This window comes from Salmo salar, chromosome 19, assembly GCF_965601325.2.
Source record: "Salmo salar chromosome 19, fSalSal1, whole genome shotgun sequence".
NCBI lineage: Eukaryota > Metazoa > Chordata > Actinopteri > Salmoniformes > Salmonidae > Salmo > Salmo salar.
Genome location: NC_138309.1, coordinates 13,026,666 through 13,049,089, shown reverse-complemented (window position 1 = coordinate 13,049,089; position 22,424 = coordinate 13,026,666). Strand labels below are relative to the sequence as shown.

General features: G+C 42.8%; 1 protein-coding gene across 6 annotated transcripts; it reads right to left on the bottom strand.

Moving 5' to 3' along the window:
• Positions 1-1,156: 1,156 nt before the first annotated feature.
• Positions 1,157-22,372, bottom strand: LOC106578468 (U2 snRNP-associated SURP motif-containing protein). Of its 6 annotated transcripts, none has more exons than XM_014157285.3 (25): positions 22,268-22,372; positions 21,173-21,271; positions 20,638-20,749; positions 20,283-20,416; positions 20,095-20,165; positions 18,408-18,499; positions 13,607-13,642; positions 13,424-13,506; positions 13,075-13,240; positions 11,456-11,667; positions 11,001-11,044; positions 9,329-9,433; positions 9,110-9,176; positions 8,423-8,589; positions 7,913-8,075; positions 7,461-7,540; positions 7,199-7,286; positions 6,768-6,908; positions 4,468-4,744; positions 4,205-4,291; positions 3,372-3,571; positions 3,024-3,134; positions 2,511-2,641; positions 2,000-2,209; positions 1,157-1,729 (listed from the first exon to the last, which is right to left on the bottom strand). In XM_014157285.3, the coding sequence occupies exons 1-25, from the start codon at positions 22,310-22,312 to the stop codon at positions 1,591-1,593; spliced, it is 3,060 nt and encodes a 1,019-aa protein (XP_014012760.1). In that variant the 5' UTR covers positions 22,313-22,372; the 3' UTR covers positions 1,157-1,590. The 6 variants fall into 6 exon arrangements, with proteins under 6 accessions (XP_014012760.1, XP_014012765.1, XP_014012762.1 ...); XM_014157290.2 differs by having other exon boundaries at positions 2,000-2,182; XM_014157287.3 differs by lacking the exon at positions 22,268-22,372 and adding an exon at positions 21,430-21,543 and having other exon boundaries at positions 2,000-2,182.
• Between the last annotated feature and the right edge of the window lie 52 nt (positions 22,373-22,424).

The window sequence follows — 22,424 nt, the reverse complement described above, 5'->3', positions numbered from 1 at the left end:
ACCCAACACATCCGACATCATGGAGACAGTTTCCCATTGTATCCTGGTCTAAACCCCACTGAGGATCTGTGAGGACAGATGCTGGGCTCTAAACAAGCAAGGACTCTATTCCAGATAGAGGCCAAGTGAAACAGACAGCACATCATTCATTCAGCATGGGGCTCCCCCTGTGGGACAGTTACACAGCAAACACCCCATATCCTATCCTGGCAAAGACCATTGTTCTTTCTCACTACAAATAGTGAGAGATATGTAAGATGAATTACAGTTTTAGGAACCCCAGAGAGCACGAGCGAGAGATGGTGTGTAAGCGATCCCTTTCATAACACATTATACATCTATTCTTTCCCAGGAACACGTCAGAGGGACAGAGGATTGATGGCTTGCCTTCTGCGCTCGAGACGTTGATGTAGGCAAACTTCAAAGATAAACATACAAATGAATGACAAAATATAGGATTTTCAGAAGTCTCTAGATATCTGAACTATTAAGCGTCTTACCGACATCTAGTGGATATGTAGTATACTAAAAAAAGTATGCATTTTAGTGGCTAGTAAAAGTTCTGTAGCAATACTCATGATATCCCTGTTTGCTCAAGTGTAAGCAACGTAGATAATATTTATACAATCTACTTGTTGACCATGGCAACTTATCAAGACATCTAACCCCTCAGAGTTCAACGTGATTGAGTGTCGATATAACCACCATAGTCGAACCTCTGACAGGTCTACGGCCTCTACACCCAGCATGGAGTGGACTCAATGCACTGTGATCATAATTTCAAATGTTCAAATGGTTGTTATTGCTTTAAAGATTTGTGTAGTCTAAGTTACAATAAACATATAGTATGTTTATTTCTACAAAGGACAATCTCACCATGACATTTGAAACAGTTGGGGTTCTATATTTTCAGTATTGTCATGTACAGTTCAGAGCCACAAATGTGTTCTAGTTTCCCTCCGTCTCCACCACAGCTTGACAACTGTGAAAACGTAGGACTCACTACCATTACAGCCATGTGTTAAATAAATACCAGTGCTTAACAGATCTGGGCAGCATATGGAAGAAAATGGACTGAAACAGCAGGGGGAGAACTTCCAGGGCTTGTCTGAAGCTTTCATTTTGGATTTACAATGCAAAAAGTTTAACAAGATAATATTATAATGAATCATATTTATTAATTGTGAACTACAAAAAAGAAAACTACAGCATGGAAATAAGACTAGTCGTCTTCACACTGGGTACAGGAGGTGTCTACCACGAGGATGAATCCCATTGAGCGGTGGGGGGAGTGGGCAGGACACTTATTTATTTACAATATAAAACAGCATTGCTGGATCCATTTAGACCCAACATGGCAACCCGGAAGGATCCATTTAGAGTAGACCCTACATGGCAACATTGCTCGATCCATTGAGTCTCAACATGGCAACCTGTTCATAACCATTTCTCATCTTAATCCTCCTCTTCTTCACAGGAACATTCAGGCAGGGAACTGAGCTGCCACTGTTCATTCTTTTATTTATACATCACAGCAGAGGGATGAAGAGGGAGGAGGGTGGGGGTTCAGAACGAGGGGTGGGTGATTTGTCAGTGTTTACTCTTCTTTGATTTCTTGTGGGACCGGTGTGGGGACCGTGATTTTGAACGGGATTTTTTGGTGGATTTCTTGGGTGTTCTGGAGCGTGACCTCCGGGACCGTTTGGGCGTGCGGGATAACGAGGGAGACCTGAGGGAGAGAAAACACAGACCAGACAGTCAGAGGGACACCAAGAGAACCAAACTGCAATGGTCTTGGGGAAGTTACAGGAAGTTAGCCCACCACAAAGACTATGTCAATCAAATACAAATCCACTTAACAGTTTATTTCCCTCTCCAATGTCAAGAGAAGATCAGCACTATTCTCAAAACAGTGGAGCCAGAAAGGCCAGGGACAGTATAATAAAGTATAGAAGTGTTACTTATAGAATGTTTTTAAGACATCTAGATGATTTAGTACCTTTTGGAGGACTTCTTGATGATGGTGGTTCGAGGGGAGTCTTTGTGGGAGGAGCGGGATCGTGATGACCCTACGTCCTTGGAGTAGAGGCGTTCTGACCTCTCGGAGCGGGGGGATGGGGAGCGCACCCGTCTACTGCTGCTCCGTGGGGGGCTGCAGGGTGATGCGCTGTGGCGCCGTTTCCTAGCAACCACAGGAGACAGGCCACGCCTGTCAGAGACGACGACATAGGCGGATGAAATATTGTTTTGTCAGCGATGATGTTACAACAGTCTACGCTTGTTTTTATTAGGTGAATCCCATTGATATATGAATCTTTTTCAAGGAGCCCTAAACTGCCCCTGTATTTCAAGGGTGCAAGAACTTTAAACCTGATCATGAGTTGGAGCCCTTTGTTTAAGTCATTTCCTAGGATCCCATTACACAGCTCTACCAGAGTTTCCTCCTGTTACCCAACCACACACAGCCATCATGTCTCTAATGAATGCGTCACAACATATGAGGGACTAACCTGTCTTTCCTGGTCGGAGTAGACTCCTCCTTCTTGATGTCTTTAGAGCGAGCTTCGCTTTTCTCCTTGTCCTTTTTCTCCCTCTCTTTCTCCCTCTCTTTCTCTCGTTCCAGTTTCTCCTTTTCTTTTTCCTGCAAAAGAAAAAGACAAGTTGCCAACTTTATCCAAATTCACTTTATTTTTTGTTATTTCGCTAGAATAGTCCACTCAGTAACAACTTCCACTGTATTCAAGGGAGTCCTGTGATATCAAATACCTTAATATAAACTGAAGTTTATAGCTTAGAAACATTTTCAAGAGGATACTTTAAATATTGAGGTAAACGGCATTGACAGTACTTCATCAGATAACAAACAGCATGGTTCCACATATCTTACCGTCTGTAACAGCTGAATATAAAAGGTCAATAGCAATGACCTTAATGAATCTAATAGAGGTTCCCATAACGGTGGAAAACAATAGTACAGGCCCTATGTTCCTACAGGAACCAAGAGGACAGTCAGTATGTAATACCTTCTGTAAGAGTTTCTCTCTGTAGTTTTCCACCTGCTCTTGGAGACTCTGGCCAGACTTCTTGGGCCTTTTCCCAGACTCCAACTCATCCTGGAACTTCATCACTTTGACCTGGTAGAAAATAATAATATAATAAAACAAATATGTTAACGTCTAGATATAAATACGACAGGGTCAACTTTCAGGGTGTGGCCATTGAACAAGCGAAGTAAACCAAACTTCTTTGAACCAATTTAGCCCAAAGAAATAAAAATATACAAACAACTCAGAGCTGTCCATGTTTATTTTCAGACATCTAAATAACCTGTTGTGTACTTTGTGATTCCAGTAAAATGCTGACTAGTTTACCTCTATTTCCCGGAGCTTGGTGCGTCTGTCCTCATTCATCTCAGAGTGCTTGGTCTTGGAGTCCAAGTCATCTCTGATGGGGTTGGGGTAACTCGGAGGTTCTTCTGACCGGGAACTCTTGGTGTCCTCATCATCACTGTCATCCTCGTCCTTCTTCTCCTCTGGCTGCTCAAAGATCTCCCATTTAGAGGTGGTCACGGCTGAGGAGGAGACGGAGAATTAGGACAGAATCCTAGCTTGGTAGAAACTAGCCATAGAAACAGGTCCAGGACACTTTCAAGTGGAATCCTAGCTTGGTAGAAACTAGCCGTAGAAACATAATTAGCACAGTTTCAAGTGGAATCCTAGCTTGGTAGAAACTAGCCGTAGAAACATAATTAGCACAGTTTCAAGTGGAATCCTAGCTTGGTAGAAACTAGCCGTAGAAACATAATTAGCACAGTTTCAAGTGGAATCCTAGCTTGGTAGAAACTAGCCATAGAAACATAATTAGCACAGTTTCAAGTGGAATCCTAGCTTGGTAGAAACTAGCCGTAGAAACATAATTAGCACAGTTTCAAGTGGAATCCTAGCTTGGTAGAAACTAGCCATAGAAACATAATTAGCACAGTTTCAAGTGGAATCCTAGCTTGGTAGAAACTAGCCGTAGAAACATAATTAGCACAGTTTCAAGTGGAATCCTAGCTTGGTAGAAACTAGCCATAGAAACATAATTAGCACAGTTTCAAGTGGAATACTAGCTTGGTAGAAACTAGCCATTGAAACATAATTAGCACAGTTTCAAGTGGAATCCTAGCTTGGTAGAAACTAGCTGTAGTTGTGGTCTCACTCACCCTGTGCTTCTAGCTCAGACTCGTCCACTGCTTCCCATTTTGAAGGTGCTACTTTAAAGGATGCTGCTTTGGCCGCAGCATGATCCACTAAAAGACAAGAAGAACAAGGTTAGAAAAATGTCCTCCAATCCTAAGGTCAGGGTTAGTCAATAGACTGTTGACAAGGTACAGAAACAAATATGTTAGTGTCATTTGGGGGAAGAAGTATCCCTTTAATAATTCCTATGAGGATGTGGCAGTATAGAGGTCATAAGGCCACTCACAAGGCACTCCGTCTATGTCCTCCTCCAGGGCCTTGATGGGCACTCCGTCCAGATCATCCATCCCCAGCGGAGCTCCGTCAAGGGGGGCGGAGCTTAGGGGGCCAGAGCCTAGGGGGGCTCCGTCCACCATGGTCCCTCCATCCAGCCCTATAGGGACCCCATCCACATCCTCCAGAGAGGCCCCGTCCATATCCTCCCCGATGGGGGCCCCATCGATGTCCTCTGCTGGCTCAGGCTGGTCCAGTAGACCAGGGGCCAGGTGTTCAACTGATGGTTTCTGTTGAAAAGGAGAAGTGGAGTGGTTTATGAAATATATATATATATATATATACACATACATACATACACACACACACACACACTGCTCAAAAAAATAAAGGGAACGCTAAAATAACACATCCTAGATCTGAATGAATGAAATAATCTTATTAAATACTTTTTTCTTTACATAGTTGAATGTGCTGACAACAAAAATCACACAAAAATAATCAATGGAAATCCAATTTATCAACCCATGGAGGTCTGGATTTGGAGTCACACTCAAAATTAAAGTGGAAAACCACACTACAGGCTGATCCAACTTTGATGTAATGTCCTTAAAACAAGTCAAAATGAGGCTCAGTAGTGTGTGTGGCCTCCACGTGCCTGTATGACTTCCCTACAACGCCTGGGCATGCTCCTGATGAGGTGGCGGATGGTCTCCTGAGGGATCTCCTCTCAGACCTGGACTAAAGCATCCGCCAACTCCTGGACAGTCTGTGGTGCAACGTGGCGTTGGTGGATGGAGCGAGACATGATGTCCCTCAATTGCTCAATTGGATTCAGGTCTGGGGAACGGGCGGGCCAGTCCATAGCATCAATGCCTTCCTCTTGCAGGAACTGCTGACACACTCCAGCCACATGAAGTCTAGCATTGTCTTGCATTAGGAGGAACCCAGGGCCAACCGCACCAGCATATGGTCTCACAAGTGGTCTGAGGATCTCATCTCGGTACCTAATGGCAGTCAGGCTACCTCTGGCGAGCACATGGAGGCTGTGCGGCCCCCCAAAGAAATGCCACCCCACACCATGACTGACCCACCGTCAAACCGGTCATGCTGGAGGATGTTGCAGGCAGCAGAACATTCTCCATGGCGTCTCCAGACTCTGTCACGTCTGTCACATGTGCTCAGTGTGAACCTGCTTTCATCTGTGAAGAGCACGGCGCCAGTGGCGAATTTGCCAATCTTGGTGTTCTCTGGCAAATGCCAAACGTCCTGCACGGTGTTGGGCTGCAAGCACAACCCCCACCTGTGGACGTCGGGCCCTCATACCACCCTCATGGAGTCTGTTTCTGACCGTTTGAGCAGACACATGCACATTTGTGGCCTGCTGGAGGTCATTTTGCAGGGCTCTGGCAGTGCTCCTCCTGCTCCTCCTTGCACAAAGGCGGAGGTAGCGGTCCTGCTGCTGGGTTGTTGCCCTCCTACGGCCTCCTCCACGTCTCCTGATGTACTGGCCTGTCTCCTGGTAGCGCCTCCATGCTCTGGACACTACGCTGACAGACACAGCAAACCTTCTTGCCACAGCTCACATTGATGTGCCATCCTGGATGAGCTGCACTACCTGAGCCACTTGTGTGGGTTGTAGACTCCGTCTCATGCTACCACTAGAGTGAAAGCACCGCCAGCATTCAAAAGTGACCAAAACATCAGCCAGGAGGCATAGGAACTGAGAAGTGGTCTGTGGTCACCACCTGCAGAACCACTCCTTTATTGGGGGTGTCTTGCTAATTGCCTATAATTTCCACCTGTTGTCTATTCCATTTGCACAACAGCATGTGAAATTTATTGTCAATCAGTGTTGCTTCCTAAGTGGACAGTTTGATTTCACAGAAGTGTGATTGACTTGGAGTTACATTGTGTTGTTTAAGTGTTCCCTTTATTTTTTGAGCAGTGTGTATATATATAGAATATATATATATATATATATATATATATATATATATATATATATATTCAGAAAATAAGCTTCCAACATTTATTAGGGCAGTAGTGCTGTGTGGGCAACGTCACACTTTGTCAACATGATCAAATCACAACATTCTCAAACCTTCAGACAACATTTTCAATCCATGACATGTTCAAACGATGACAACATTCTCCAACCATCACACAACATTCTCCAATCAACACACAACATTCTCCAATCAACACACAACATTTACAAACCACCAGACATTTTCAACTCATTATCTAACAAGGTTAGGTAGCAGCATCAGGAGAAAGACCGGAAAAGAAAAAGGGAGTATGCTAGCTGACCTCTACTGTGATGGGAGCGGGAGCCTCCTTATCAGCTGATAGGTTGACTAGACCCAGGAAGATGTTCTGCAGCTTGATGAGGAAGGGATCTGGGTACACGGCCCAGTCCTCCCACGCACGGAAACACGACATCACTCGTTGCTGTTGGACAAGAGGATATACAACATTAGACGGGTCAAACGGTAATACCCTGTCCAGAAGCAATCCCTAGCCCCTAAACCCACAGCATCTCAGAGTAGGCGTGCTGATTCAGGATCAGTTTAGCCTTTTAGACCATAACGACTATGATTGCATGGATGGATCCTAGATCAGGACTTCTCCTCTGAGATGCTTTGTGGATACGGGCCCTGAAATAATTGTGTAGTTCTTAAAGATAGGGGTAGGTAACATGATTCAAATTGTGATCGGAAAATGTATACAATTGAATATACCTTAAAGTTCTCAGACTGCAGGTGACCCTGTATCGTCTTGTACGTTGCATTGAGGTCTGAGAAGACCTGGCAAAGCTTGGTCTCAAAGCTGTGTCAGGGACAAGTTTAACATATTCACTTATGCAGGAAAACATCTTTAATAATGCAAATAATGTATACCGAAAAGTTACGTAATCCATGAACAAGCAGGGTCCTCTACACCCAGTCAGTCAGTCAGTCAGTCACAAGCAAACATCACCTGAACCCAAACTCGACTACTTACTATTTTCTGTAGTACGACGCATTGGCTACTTTAGCAGATGAGTTGTACAGCACATCAGAGACAAGATATAACCGTGCAATCTGAAAAACAAGGAAGGAATTATTATCAGACATTCAAACAAACTGGCCAGTCCTCCCTGATAGAATGGAATAACTGAATAATTAATTTGAGGGAACATTTTACACGTGCTCAAAGCTCTTTCCAAACCAAATAACAAGGCAAAACCGGCTACGAAAGCAACAAACTCCAGCAAAGGCAGAAGATAAGCAGCAGGTTTTGTTAAGTTTGGAACTGTGATACGATACAGTAACTTTCATTTATTGGCCATTTACATGGAAATTCCTTTTGTGAGGTCAGCACAAAAACAATACACTATATACATGCAATACAACATGGCAGAAAGAAAGTTCTCTATAGAACATAGTATGGCACTTGTTTTCCATTTTATTTACTTTCTTGGGGAGTGGTGTCTTGAGGATGGAGAGGGACTCCGTGACACACTCTACAATCTCCTCAGCAGCCTCGGCATGCAGCAGACAGAACAGCATGGCTTCAGCTATGTCCCCCTTTCTAGGAGTCAGAGCCCTCAACATCTCCTCCAGCTGATCACGTTCTCTGGAGGGAGGGAGGGAGGGAGGGAGGGAGGGAGGGAGGGAGGGAGGGAGGGAGGGAGGGAGGGAGGGAGGGAGGGAGGGAGGGAGGGAGGGAGGGAGGGAGGGAGGGGTGATAAGAAAGAAGAGGAGTTGAGCATAGATAATGTTAAAAGTAAAAGTTAGTAACCTTGTCCAAGCCAGACTGGCCCAACAAGAGCCCATCTGTTTCTGTAGTGTGAGGCAGCTTGATGTACAAGTACAACCCTCTGGACAGGATGCTAGTCTATCGCAGAGTCTTGAGAGTGTTTGGGTGACAGTAACCATAAGACAATACCATTATGCTAATGAAATTATAAACAGGGAACATACTCTTCTTTTAAGCAGCCTTTCTTCCCAGGCTCCTCCTCTTCCTCCTCAGGCCCCTCCCCCTCCTCAAAGTTGCCGTGCAGGTAGGGATTGAGGCGAGGAGGGCGCCACAGCGAGCCGTTCTTGAACATGCGGAAGTCGTCCGTCCGCCATTTTGTTGGTGCTTCTCCCTGTGGGGACAAGTTATTACGTCATTCACATTAGACAACTTTCTTACTCTCTAACGAGGACATGTATTACATTTAACTAGGCAAGTCGGTTAAGAACACATTTTTATTCACAATGAAGGCCTACCCCGGCCAAACCCAGACGACGCTAGGCCAATTGTGCGCCTATGGGACTCCCAATTACAACCAGATGTGATGCAGCCTGGATTCGAGCCAGGTACTGCAGGGACGCCTCTTGCACTGAGATGCAGTGTCTTAGACCACTGCGCCACTCGGGAGCCCCATTGTCGTGTGTTCAGGCTATCAAATAGTAGCATGTCAACAATGCATCCACAGACCCCCCCCTTCTAAATGTGACAATGTTAAGAGGACAGACGTGTTTGATCTATACTGCTTTCAACCTAACCAGTCACGAGAGGACAGATAACAGAGCTGATAAAGAAGAAGGAAAAAAGGGAGGATGCAATTGGTCTAAGAATGTGATGCAGGAGAAGATGCCAGACAATGGCTGGTCCACACTGACCTGTAGTATGGAGTAGAGTTTCCAGCGGTAGTACACGTGTGCTGGGCTCTGGTTCTCAAACAGAAACCTGACCAACAGAGGCAACACAATGACAGTCAACTTGTTGTACTACAATACATTGTCAACTGAAAAAGTGATCACACAAACGCGTGCACCGACAAACAGACAGACATACGAGAAGATGCAGAGACAGAGACTGACAGAGACAGACAGACGTACCTGTACATGGGGTTGCTGAGCTCTCGATTCATGATCATGGCTTCGAACATGGGGCCTTCACGCACCACAAACTCGATCATTCGGTGGATGAGAGAGAGCAAATTCCTAGAAGAAAAACACAGTTAAAACAAACAGATTCAGAGCAGGTGACCCTTCTTCTCCCCAAGGCAAAGCCTGTCTGTCTGCTGCCCTGACCTAGTACAGCCTCTGGGCCTAAATACACTAAGTGTAACAACACATGAAGGTGTAAGACACATGGAACTATGCATGTACTAGACTTAAACTATTTCCTACATTGTGTTTGATAAGCTTAACTAATCGAATGTGTTAAAATGTTTAATTTGTAAGTATGATGGAAGAAACATCTTCCTAAATGTTTCCGACCTTATCATTTCAGAAATGTTAAGAGCACCTAACACCAATTTTAAGAGCCATTAGCTGCCTAAAACTAACATTAGTTAGTACTTCTACTAGTTATAAAATGGTGTATGGATCTTTGCAAGTCAAGACAACGCTAACTACCATCTCCCCGCAGTACAGAGTATAAGGAAGGGAGGACAGTGAAGCTGGACAAGATAAATCATGTTTGAGAGAGGTTTGAGTGACTCTGTATTGAGTGATGCATCAGCCCATACAGAGCCTGTCAAAGCCAGCCTGACAACTCTTCTTGACTGACTCGCATGAAGAACCAAAGCACTATAGGATTGTTGGCCTAAACAGGCTAAATAACAAAAGGCTCTCTACTGGTCATATGATTCTACTACATAATGATGTATGAATAAACACAAAATGTCCAAATGGGGGGGAATTAGGCCTAAGCTCCTTTGGAACATTTTAGAGCGACCTAATATTGGAGCATGTTGGACCAATTAGCCTAAAGGGGACAACACAACAACAAAGGATGTCTTTCATTTATATGTAGACAACGCAAATCACATTTACCATATAGTATTGGAGCCGATCGTACCAATGCATGGTGGGTGAAATGCTGTATACTTTCCCAATCCATCCCATGATGCTTTCAGGTCCCTCGCTGCCGCAGACAGTTCAACTTGTGCTGCTCACCAAGGCCAATGTCAAAAGGTCACTGAGACTAACGGGAAGTTTGGATTGGTGGTCTGAGCTGGGGCTAGGTGTTGCTGAGCCCGTGATTGGGTGACAGAGGCCAAGGGGGCGTGTCGGTGGGAGTGAGCAATAGTCAGAGTGCAAGACCGGTCTAAACAACCTAACCACAGCCAGCAAGGCATGTATGGCATGTGACTGTGTTATGTAGCTAGCATCATAACATGTATATTATTAGTCTACATGTGACGACTGACAAGTGGTGGTAAAAATTCCTTTGATGTCCTCTATCCCGTCAGACGAGTAATGGCATGGTGGTCCATGGACTGTATTGATGTTTGGAGGCAGTGTTGGAATGAATGTGTGAAAGGAAAAACATTTGGACACTGTGTGGTGTCAGAAAGCTGGGCTGTGAGTATCTTGTAGTCTACTAACAGGTACCTGATGGGGTTATAAGCCTACGTCTGCTTGTCGCAACCATTGCTCACCCATACTGAACGACCCCCCGTAGCATGCAGCGATCCAATTGATCAAACTTTAAAATTGGGGTTTATTCATTATGGGATGTTTTTCTACGTTTTACATCAATTTAAAAAAGAAAAACATGTACCTTTCTGTTGGGATAACCACTTTGACTATGGCTTGCGACAGAGTCTGTATATGAAGTCACATCAGATAATAAACATAGAATATGTGAGTATTGTTAAAAGGCAACAGGTGAAAAATATTAAATGCATTAAAAACTGCATCATATGAAAAAGTACTTTCCTCTACTGCTGTCAGTTTCAGGTCAAATGTATACAGTTCTTAAATTCCCACACAACTTACCACTGCTTCTTTATATACACTAAACACACCTCTCAAAATGCTAAATCTAGCATAGTTTGGCCAATAAATGTAGAAATGTTTAAAAGGAATAAACCCATGACTAGCAGAAGATATGAGCAAAATATTCACTACATGACAAATAGCCAAACTAGGTCTATGCCTAAGAAATACACATGATACAACTGACAGGCCTAATACAGTACACAGCAGCATCCCAGACATGACATGGAGAGTTACCTTGTCGAATTCCTCCTTGTTCTTGGGCGGAGGGAGCAGGGCGGCGTTGGGGTTCTTCAGCCTCTCGCAGGGCTGTGCGTTGAAGGGCAGGCCGGAGGGCGGCGGGGGAAGGGTGTGCTCCACCATAGACGGGGGGATGTAGATGGGGTGAGGGGGGATGGGCACGCCTTTACCCCAGCCCAGCTTCATTTCAAAGTTCATAATCATCTTCGCTGGAAACAGTGAAGAAACACACTCGTAAAAAACCATAAGCAGCCTATTTGCCTTTTATTACTGTGCATCTCATCTGATCTTACTACCAATTATAGTGTATCAGTTGCGGTTTTGAATACACTAAGAATGCCAATACGTCATGTTGATGTTGCAAATAAAATAAAACATTGATGTTTGGCCATCTATAACCACTATAACCAGTTTGTGTTGCTAAATACATTGCTGATGAATAACCAGCCCCTTTCATTACATATACACTACCGTTCAAAAGTTTGGGGTCACTGAGAAATGTCCTTGTTTTTCAAAGAAAAGCACATTTTTGGACCATTAAAATAACACAATTGAGCAGAAATACTGTGTAGACATAGTTAATGTTGTAAATGACTATTGTAGCTGGAAAAGGCAGATTTTTTAAATAGAATATCTACATAGGCGTACAGAGGCCCATTATCAGCAACCATCACTCCTGTGTTCCAATGGCACGTTGTGCTAGCTAATCCAAGTTGATCATTTTCAAAGACTAATTGATCATTAGAAAACCCTTTTGCAATTATGTTAGCACAGCTGAAAACTGTTGTTCTGATTAAAGAAGCAATAAATCTGGCCTTCTTTAGACTAGTTGAGTATCTGGAGGATCATTATTTGTGGGTTCAGGCTCAAAATGGCCAGAAACAGAATTTTCTTCTGAAACTCGTCAGTCTACTCTTGTTCTAAGATATGAACGCTATTCCATGCGAGATATTGCCTAGATCTCGTACAACGCGGTGTGCTACTCCCTTCACAGAACAGCGCAAACCGGCTCTAACCAGAATAGAAAGAGGAGTGGGAGGCCCCAGTGCACAACTGAGCAAGAGGACAAGTACATTAGAGTGTCTAGTTTGAGAAACAGACAACTCAAGTCCTCAACTGGCAGCTTCATTAAATAGTACCTGCAAAACACCAGTCTCAACGTCAACAGTGAAGAGTTGACTCCAGGATGCTAACACAACGTGCCATTGGAACACAGGAGTGATGGTTGCTGATAATGGGCCTCTGTAGATATTCCATTAAAAAAAAAAAATCTGCCGTTTCCAGTTACAATAGTCATTTACAACATTAGCAATGTCTACACTGTATTTCTGATCAATTTGATGTTATTTTAAACATTTACAAAAAATGTCATTTTCTTTAAAAAACAAGGACATTTCTAAATGATCCCAAACTTTTGAACAGTAATGTACATGTGATACATGCTGGTGAACTCTACAAGTCCCATGTCCCACAGAGAGAGCAAAAGGAAAGCCCAAGCAGCAGAAGAGCTAGACAAAAAAACACAAAAACTTGACATTAAAACATTATTTGATGTAATGTGAGTAAAGTTGCATTGTGGTCGGTCAGTGGTATGATGATAACTAAGGCTTTAATACCGTTGAGGTTCTTCAGAGCTCTCTCTGCATCCCTCCGGTTCATGAAGGCCACAAAGCCACAGTTCCTCTCCCTGGCCCTCTCTTCATCTGTCCGCGGCCACATGATCTTCACGCTGGCCAGAGGGCCGTAGCGCCCAAACTCCTGACACAGCATCTCCTCGTTCATCTACACACAGCAACCACAACAACAGAGGCCGAGGGAGGGAGCGGGGCACGTGGACTTGCTGTTATTTCTGTCATTTTACATTGTAATGCAATATATCAGTAGGATTTATGCTATTAATATAGGCAATTAGGCATGTAACATATTTCATAAATAAGCATATTCATGAGCCATAAAAAGGTTTACCTGTGGGTTGATATTTCCGAGATATAAGTTAGTTGTAGAGGGGTCTCCGACGTCATGGGAACCAGGTGCAGCGTCATCCAGAACTGCAGAGAGAGCAGAGTAGAGAAGCCTTTTATAGAATATATAATCTTAGTGAGATGTTAGATATTAAAAGCAAGCCACTGTATAAATTTATCAAATTACCACTGGACGGACGGTTTCTTCTTGAAGAACCATCCACTAAAAAAAGCAGAAAGGCAGTATATAAATGTTGTTTCCAGGCAAAGGAAATGGAGTGGGTGGAGGTTTGAAGCAGTCAGTATGAGAGTTGTAGGAAGGAAGGAAGGGAACATGTCCAAGAGCCAACGGGTCTTAATGTATTTTAGATAGTCTAACAGTTTCCTAGCCTGAAATCTTAACTGATATCCCAAGAGCGTTGGGCCAGTAACTGAAAGGTTTCTGGATCGAATCCCAGAGCTGACAAGGTCATTTTTGTTTAAATATGTCGTTCTGCCCCTGAACAAGGCAGTTAACACACTGTTCCACGGTAGGCTGTCATTGTAAATAAGAATTTGTTCTTAACTGACTTGCCTAGTTAAATAAAGGTCACAGAAAAATTCAATGTAATCCTCTGTTTGACCATTGAAACAGAGCAAATGAGTTTGGATTCCATAAGCAGACCAGGGTTTGTTCTCTACAAGGTCAAGTCAAATTCAATGACATTTCCAAGCACTAATATTTATTTTCAAGGAACATCAAATTTGTAATAGTTCTTATTATGCCATTGTTTCTAGTTTCCATCAGATGGTAGTATATCACCACAACCTCATGAGAAAAAAAATAAACTTACTATTCATCAGTACCTTACAAGTTCTACTCAATAATACATTGTTTCACTACTTATTTACTACATACACTACCATTCAAAAGTTTGGGGTCACCCCGCTCCTCCGCTCTCTCCACTGGCTTCCAGTTGAAGCTCGCATCCGCTACAAGACCATGGTGATTGCCTACGGAGCTGTGAAGGGAACGGCACCTCCATACCTTCAGGCTCTGATCAGGCCCTACACCCAAACAAGGGCACTGCGTTCATCCACCACTGGCCTGCTGGCCCCCCTACCTCTAAGGAAGCACAGTTCCCGCTCAGCCCAGTCAAAACTGTTCGCTGCTCTGGCACCCCAATGGTGGAACAAGCTCCCTCACGACGCCAGGACAGCGGAGTCAATCACCACCTTCCGGAGACACCTGAAACCCCACCTCTTTAAGGAATACCTAGGATAGGATAAAGTAATCCTTCTAACCCCCCCCCTTAAAATATTTAGATGCACTATTGTAAAGTGGTTGTTCCACTGGATATCATAAGGTGAATGCACCATTTTGTAAGTCGCTCTGGATAAGAGCGTCTGCTAAATGACTTAAATGTAATGTAAATGTTAGAAATGTCCTTGTTTTCCATGAAAACATACATCTCTATGGGGTTGCCACAGAATTCAAATCTCGGACCGACTTTTTTCTCTGTATACATCAATGTCGTCGCTCTTGCTGCTGGTGATTCTCTGATCCACCTCCACGCAGACGATACCATTCTGTATACTTCTGGCCCTTCTTTGGACACTGTGTTAACTAACCTCGAGACGAGCTTCAATGCCATACAACTCTCCTTCCGTTGCCTCCAATTGTTCTTAAATGCAAGTAAAACTAAATGCATGCTCTTCAACCGATCACTTCCAGTACCTGCCTGCCCATCCAGCATCACTACTCTGGATGGTTCTGACTTAAAATATGTGGACATCTACAAATACCTAGGTGTCTGGTTATACTGTAAACTCTCCTTCCAGACTCACATTAAGCATCTCCAATCCAAAATTGAATCTAGAATCGGCTCCCTATTTCGCAACAAAGCATTCTTCACTGATGCTGCCAAACATACCCTCGTAAAACTGACTAACCTACCGATCCTTGACTTCAGCGATGTCATTTACAAAATAGCCTCCAACACAGTACTCAGCAAATTGGATGCAGTCGATCCCAATGCCACCCGTTTTGTCACCAAAGCCCCATATACTACCCACCACTGCGACCTGTATGCTCCCGCTGGCTGGCCCTCGCTTCATATTCGTCACCAAATCCACTGGCTCCAGGTCATCTATAAGTCTTTGTTATGTAAAGCCCCGCCTTATCTCAGCTCACTGGTCACCATAGCAGCACCCACCCGTAGCACGCGCTCGAGCAGGTATATTTCACTGGTCACCCCCAAAGCCAATTCCTCCTTTCCTACAGTTCTCTGCTGCCAATGACTGGAACGAACTGCAAAAATCACTGAAGCTGGAGACTCATATCTCCCTCACTAACTTTAAGCACCAGCTGTCAGAGCAGCTCACAGATCACTGCACCTGTACATAGCCCATCTATAAATAGCCCATCCAACTACCTCATCCCCATACTGTTATTTTTTTGCTCCTTTGCACCCCAGTATCTCTACTTGCACATTCATCTTCTGCACATCTATCATTCCAGTGTTTAATTGCTAAATTGTAATTATTTCGCCACTATGACCTATTTCTTGCCTTACCTCATTTGCACACACTGTATATAGACTTTTTTATTTTGTGTTATTGACTATGTTTGTTTATTCCATGTGTTACTCTGTTGTTGTTTGTGTCGCACTGCTTTGCTTTATCTTGGCCAGGTCGCAGTTGTAAATGACAACTTTTTCTCAATTAGCCTACCTGGTTAAATAAAAAGGGAAATAAATAAACATTTTAAAAAATACATGAAATGAGTTGCAAAATGATTAGGAAATAGTGTAAAGACGTTAACAAGGTTATAAATAATGATTTTTAATTGAACAAAAATAGTGTCCTTCAAACTTTGCTTTCATCACAGAAACCTCCATGTGCAGCAATTACAGCCTTGCAGACCTTTGGAATTCTAGACGTCAATTTGTTGAAGTAATCTGAAGAGATTTCACCCCATGCTTCCTGAAGCACCTCCCACAAATTGGATCGGCTTGATGGGCACTTCTTACGTACCATACGGTCAAGTTGCTCCCACAACAGCTCAATAGGGTTGAGATCCGGTGACTGTGCTGGCCACTCCATTATAGACAGAATACCAGCTGACTGCTTCTTCCCTAATAGTTATTGCATAGTTTGGAGCTGTGCTTTGGGGCATTGTCCTGTTGTAGGAGGAAATTGGCTCCAATTAAGGACCGTCCACAGGGTATGGCATGGCGTTGCAAAATGGAGTGATAGCCTTCCTTCTCCAAGATCCCTTTTAACCTGTACAAATCTCCCTTTTGAACGGTAGTATACATGAGTGGTAAGTCAGTACTGATGATTTTGTGATTTGAGTAGTGGTGACTAGAGTTTTTGGACATGCCTACTGGTGAACACACATTTCCTATTCGCATCACTACACAATTCCAGCTTAATGACGCTTTTTATTGGGCATTTGGGAATCGACTACTTAATAGCTACAAAAAAGCGTCTTGCTTCCAACTGGCAGCTTTAGTGTCACCGGTCGGGAGCTGTGTGTGAGGGAAAACGGCACGTGAACGGCCACCAGAACGGCAGGAGCACGGCTGCCGCTTGATAAAGCGGAATATTGCGGGCGCCGATTGGCAAAAACTCCCTGGAGGTTGAAAAAGTCACAACATAGAACTGGTGTCAGTGCAGGATGAAGCATTGTGTCTTTACCCTTTCATGTGGCTCTTCGGTGACGATTCACTCATGCTCACAATGTCAAACGGACAAATTTTTTGCACTTCACACAGTGTGGGTTGATTGGGTCCAGTGATGTAGTGGTAAAAAAGTTGAACTATACTGAACAGAAATATAAAATGCAGCATGTAAAGTGTTGGTTCCATGTTTCATGAGCTGAAATAAAAGTTCCCAAAAGTGTTCCATATGCACAAAAGGCAGGGTTGAATCTACATTTGCCCGGCATTTTAGCTCTCAATGTGACGTTAGGTGGGGCCTAATCAGTCAGTTCTGTACCAGACTGGCTGAGTGGGAGTGTGGGTGGAATGAGCGGGCTCACCTTACAACCACAGCACAAAACACTTGAGTACCGTAAATTCCGGACTATAAGCCGCAACTTTTTCCCCAGGCTTTGAACCTCGCGGCTTAAACAATGACGCGGCTAATATATGGATTTTTCCCACTTTCATTTTTTTTTCCTAAAAATAAAAACACATTCTGTGACGTGCTCAGTTTTTTGGCGGCATGAAGCTTTCATTAGACCAATGAAATTGCCGAACGGGTTAAGGTCAAACAACTTTTTTGTTTACTGTTTAGATTAAATCGAGCGCTCTCAAACTTCCCATCATTCTGATTACGGTAGTCATTTTGTCACCCTAATCACGGCAAAGACACGGAGAAATGCATATGATGCAGCTTTCAAGTTGAAGGCGATTGATCTGGCTGTTGGAAAAGGAAATAGAGCTGCTGCACGGGAGCTTGGTCTTAATGAGTCGATGATAAGACGTTGGAAACAGCAGCGTGAGGAATTGACTCAGTGCAAAAAGACAACTAAAGCTTACTGCTAATTTAAAATGTTTTGTTACAAGCCGTGTTTCGTTAAAGCCTATTTATTTTTGTTACAAGCCGTGTTTCGTTAATTAAAGCCTGAGTAAAGTTCATTTGTTTCAATGTACCGGTAGGCACCTGCGGCTTATAGACATGTGCGGCTTATTTATGTTCAAAATAATATATTTTTTAATTCAGTGGGTGCGGCTTATATTCAGGTGCGCTTAATAGTCCGGAAATTACGGTAAATAAAACTTGGTAGCATGCCTCGAAATTCATTCGGAAGACCAATAAATGTTTCTAATACTGTATTTTTCATAAACACATTCGATCATGTTCCCCTCTCATTTTAAGTCAAGTACCAACTTGAGAAAATGTATGATTTTCAAGGTATTCCAGTACCTGAATTTCAGAGTGCCTTATTGAAGTACTTTAAGCACCTCAAGCACCTGGTGTGAACCCTGGCAGACACTTACATGAGGAGCGTTTTCCCTCCATCCCGGAGAGAGGTTCAAATCGACTGACTCTGCCTTTCATCTTGTGTCTTTCATCCCGCTCTTCCTGTATTCTGGGAGAGACAGAGAATATTAGATTATGCAATCCAGTGCAATGCCAAGTACATCAGCCTGGTCTCAGACTAGACGCGACATAATAAAGGCAAATCCGGGACACTCAAATTAGTATGATATGTTATGTTTGGTATGGTTACATAAGATAGGTTACTTAAGGCAAAAGTTGATGGGTGGTCGAATTACGTGAATGTCTAGCAACCCAAAGGTTGCGTGTTCGAATCTCATCACGGTCAACTTTAGCAACTTTGCAACTACTTAGCATGTTAGTTAACTTCTCTAGGCTAGGGGGCGGTATTTTCACGTCCGGATGAAAAGCGTGCCCAAAGTAAACTGCCTTCTACTCAGGCCCAGAAGCTAGGATATGCATATTATTAGTAGATTTGGATAGAAAACACTGAAGTTTCTAAAACTGTTTGAATGATGTCTGTGAGTATAACAGAACTTATTTGGCAGGCGAAACCGCGAGGACAAACCATCCAGGGAAAAAAATGTTGTGGTCACTCTCTTTTCAATGTGTCATCAATGGGAATCTAGAATTCTATGGCAGTTGCTTCCAGTTCCTATCGCTTCCACTTGATGTCAACAGTCTTTAGAAATTGGTTGATGTTTTTCCTTTGTGTAATGAAGAAGTAGGCCTGTTCAGAACGAGGGTCGAGTGAAGTGTACTGTTCTGGTTGAGGCGCGTGACCTGAAAGCACGCTCCACATTGTTTCCCTCTGGTATTGAACACAGTTTATCCCGTCTTAAATTTGATCAATTATTTACGTAAAAAAATACCTAAAGTTGTATTAGGAAAGTTGTTTGAAATGTTTGGACAAAGATTTTTTTTTATTTTGTAGTCATGTTGCGCGAGTTGGAACCGGTGTTTTTCTGGATCAAAGGCGCTAAATAAATTGACATTTTGGATATATAACGACGGAATTAATCAAACAAAAGGACCATTTGTGATGTTTATGGGACATATTGGAGTGCCAACAAAAGAAGCTCGTCAATGGCATGAATTATATCTTTATTTCTGAGTTTCGTGTCGTGCCTGGCGGGTTGAATTATGATTGTCTGTGTTTGTTTGGTGGGGTGCAATCCTCAGATAATCGCATGGTTTGCTTTTGCCGTAAAGCCTTTATGAAATCTGACACGTTGGCTGGATTAACAACAAGTGTAGCTTTAATTTGGTGTATTGCATGTGTGATTTCATGAAAGTTTACTATTTATAGTAGTTTCATTTGAATTTAGCGCTCTGCCATTTCACCGGATGTTGTCAAATCGATCCCGTTAATGGGATTTGAGCCATAAGTTAACCGTTCCCCTAACCTTAACCCCTTGCCTAACAAATGTTAGAGTTAGCCACCTAACTAACGTTAGTCACAACAAATGTGTAAGATATCATACGTTCTGCACATTCAAAAAATATAGTAGGAATTACATTCCGTAAAACACTGTATGAATTGCAATTCGTAACATATTGTACGATTTGTAATTCGTAAGATATTATACTAATTGGAGTGTCTCGGATTTATATTTACTATGTTACGTCTACCCGAGTCCAGGTTGAGTACATGGAGCAAAAGATGAGGGATGTGAAATGACTTACTGTTTAAGTTCTTCCTTAAAGAGCTCTAGATTACTCTTCTTCTTTTCCTTTTCATTTGTTTTCTTCAGTGTCTGAAAGGAAGATAAACAACAAAAAAGTATTACTTTTTGTAAGAGGCCGGTAAAAGGACTAGCTATTTGCTTAGTCTAACAACAGTAAAATAAAATGTTGATTGTGATGATACATACATGTCTTTTATCTAATGTTAAAAACTGCGGAGGAGTTTCCAAAGGCAGGAAGCTGCTTTTCGGTGCTGCTGCTGTTTCGAAGCGTGACTTGGGTTTATACAGCTTGCCCTTCTTGTCATCAGAAGCAGCCTCCTCTGTAGGAAGAAACACAGTACATCAACACAAGTTAGTGCAGTTTCTTACTAGAATGTACCATACAATAGCTTACAACTGTCTATCCATACACAGGGACAACGGAAATTGGTAATTTGACTGCCCAACCCTACTACACAACATATATAAACATTTAATATCTAGCTAAACATATCCCTGATAATATTGTGCTGTTTATGAAGGTTGACATGGTTCTATTTACCTTTAGTTGCATTAGCAATGCCCCCACGGACGAAGGCCTTGACCTTTCCCTCTCCTCCCTCGAACGCAGCCAGGAACTCTTCATAGATCTCTGCAGCTGCCCGCTCATCCTCCTGTCAAGGACCAGACCAACATCATCTCTCATAAGCAATGTCACAACATCAGGGTCATGTTTACATACCACTTTACTAATTTCATATGTATATACTGTGTTCTATTCTACTGTGTTTTAGTCAATGCCACTCCGACATTGCTTGTCCTAATATTTATATATTTCTTAATTCATTTTTTTTTTTACTTTAGATTTGTGTGTATTGTTGTGAATTGTTAGATACTACTGCACTAGGAACACAAGTATTTCGCTGCACCCGCAATAACATCGGCTAAATATGGGTATATGGCCCCTCAAAAAAACGATTTGATAAGACAACAAAAAAATGATATGAAACCAATAAGAAATGTATTTTATTTTCCATTGCAAAAAATTGTGTGTGCCCTAATGAACACTGCAGTGTAACACTTATATTTAGTCTTACCTTCTTTTTGATATCCTCTTGTTCCTTCTTGCTTAGGGTCCTCTTACTCACGGCCATTTTTCCAATGCTGAAGGACTTCAACTTGCTCTCCAGCAGCGCCTACAAAATTAAACAAAACAAAACTTGAATACACTCATGTCACAGTAACGTTAGCTAGTTAGTTAGTTACAATATTCAGAAATATAACTTCTGTATTTCCCTTGAGGTTGCCAGCTCGATCTCGTTAATAAAGGCATTAGTTTAACTAGCACACTGACCCGCCAGGCAAAGCTGTAACGCAACCAAGTTAGCTGGCTAATGTAACTGGGTATATGCATTAGTCGATTTCACGTCGCAAAACTCCAAACCGAAAATGTTATGCCGTTTCTATTGGACAAACACAGGTAGGTCCCTCCCTGTTTCGAATGCTTTGTTTGCTTCCTAGAGTAAACCGTTTCCATTGCAAAACGTTTTGCAACGGAATTTGACTAATGAATACACACTGATGTAGAGGCGACAGCTTGTTGAAATAGTGCGTTAGCTAGCCTATAGCGAACTATTGCTAATTACGGATGTTGTTGAATTGGATATTAGTTTGCCAGTAGCTGTTATCCGTGAGATAGTTGGCTACCTAGCTAGCAGTCAGTAAGCCTACGGTGGGTCCGACTGCTTTTCACCACTGCTTCATAAGGCGGCAAAGCCAAAGGACTCGTGCAGGGTGGAGTTAGCTAACGGTAGCTTGCTAGTAGCGACTGTTCATACTCCACGTTGCGACAACCAAAATCACACACCAACTCAAACGTACGAATTAGTTATGTAAACAATTGCCATCCTAGTTACCAATACACAGCAGCTAGATTAGCCAGTTATGTAAACACATGGCGAAATCATTGCAATGTTTGGGACAGGAAAAATACCGGTGATTGGGGCCTGGCTTAGCTAGCGTTAGCTACGTGGTCTTTTCGTACACAATTACTAGTTATAAATGGGAACATATATGGCAACAGCTGTACAACGTTCATAACCATAACGTGTATAACCACATGAACTACAATAAACAGTTCTTATAGCATTTAATAGCCAATGCATCAAGTAAACATAGATTAATAAATTCACCTTTGCGTTGGCTTTCTGCGTACCACCAGGCGTTCTGTCCGCCATTTTGGTTGTACTAACTCTAATCGATTACCAATTGTTGGATACGTTTTTTCACCTAGTTCAAAATAGTCGAATACAGAGATATGGATGCCAACCGATACGTTTTATTTACAAA

Coding starts and splice junctions, on each gene's coding strand:
- LOC106578468 (XM_014157284.3), bottom strand. CDS start 21,489: ATGCATATACCCAGTTACATTAGCCAGCTAACTTGGTTGCGTTACAGC. Junction 8,076..8,422: donor AAAGGCTGCTTAAAAGAAGA/GTATGTTCCCTG, acceptor CCCTCCCTCCAG/AGAACGTGATCAGCTGGAGG. Junction 1,730..1,999: donor ATCAAGAAGTCCTCCAAAAG/GTACTAAATCAT, acceptor TCTCTCCCTCAG/GTCTCCCTCGTTATCCCGCA.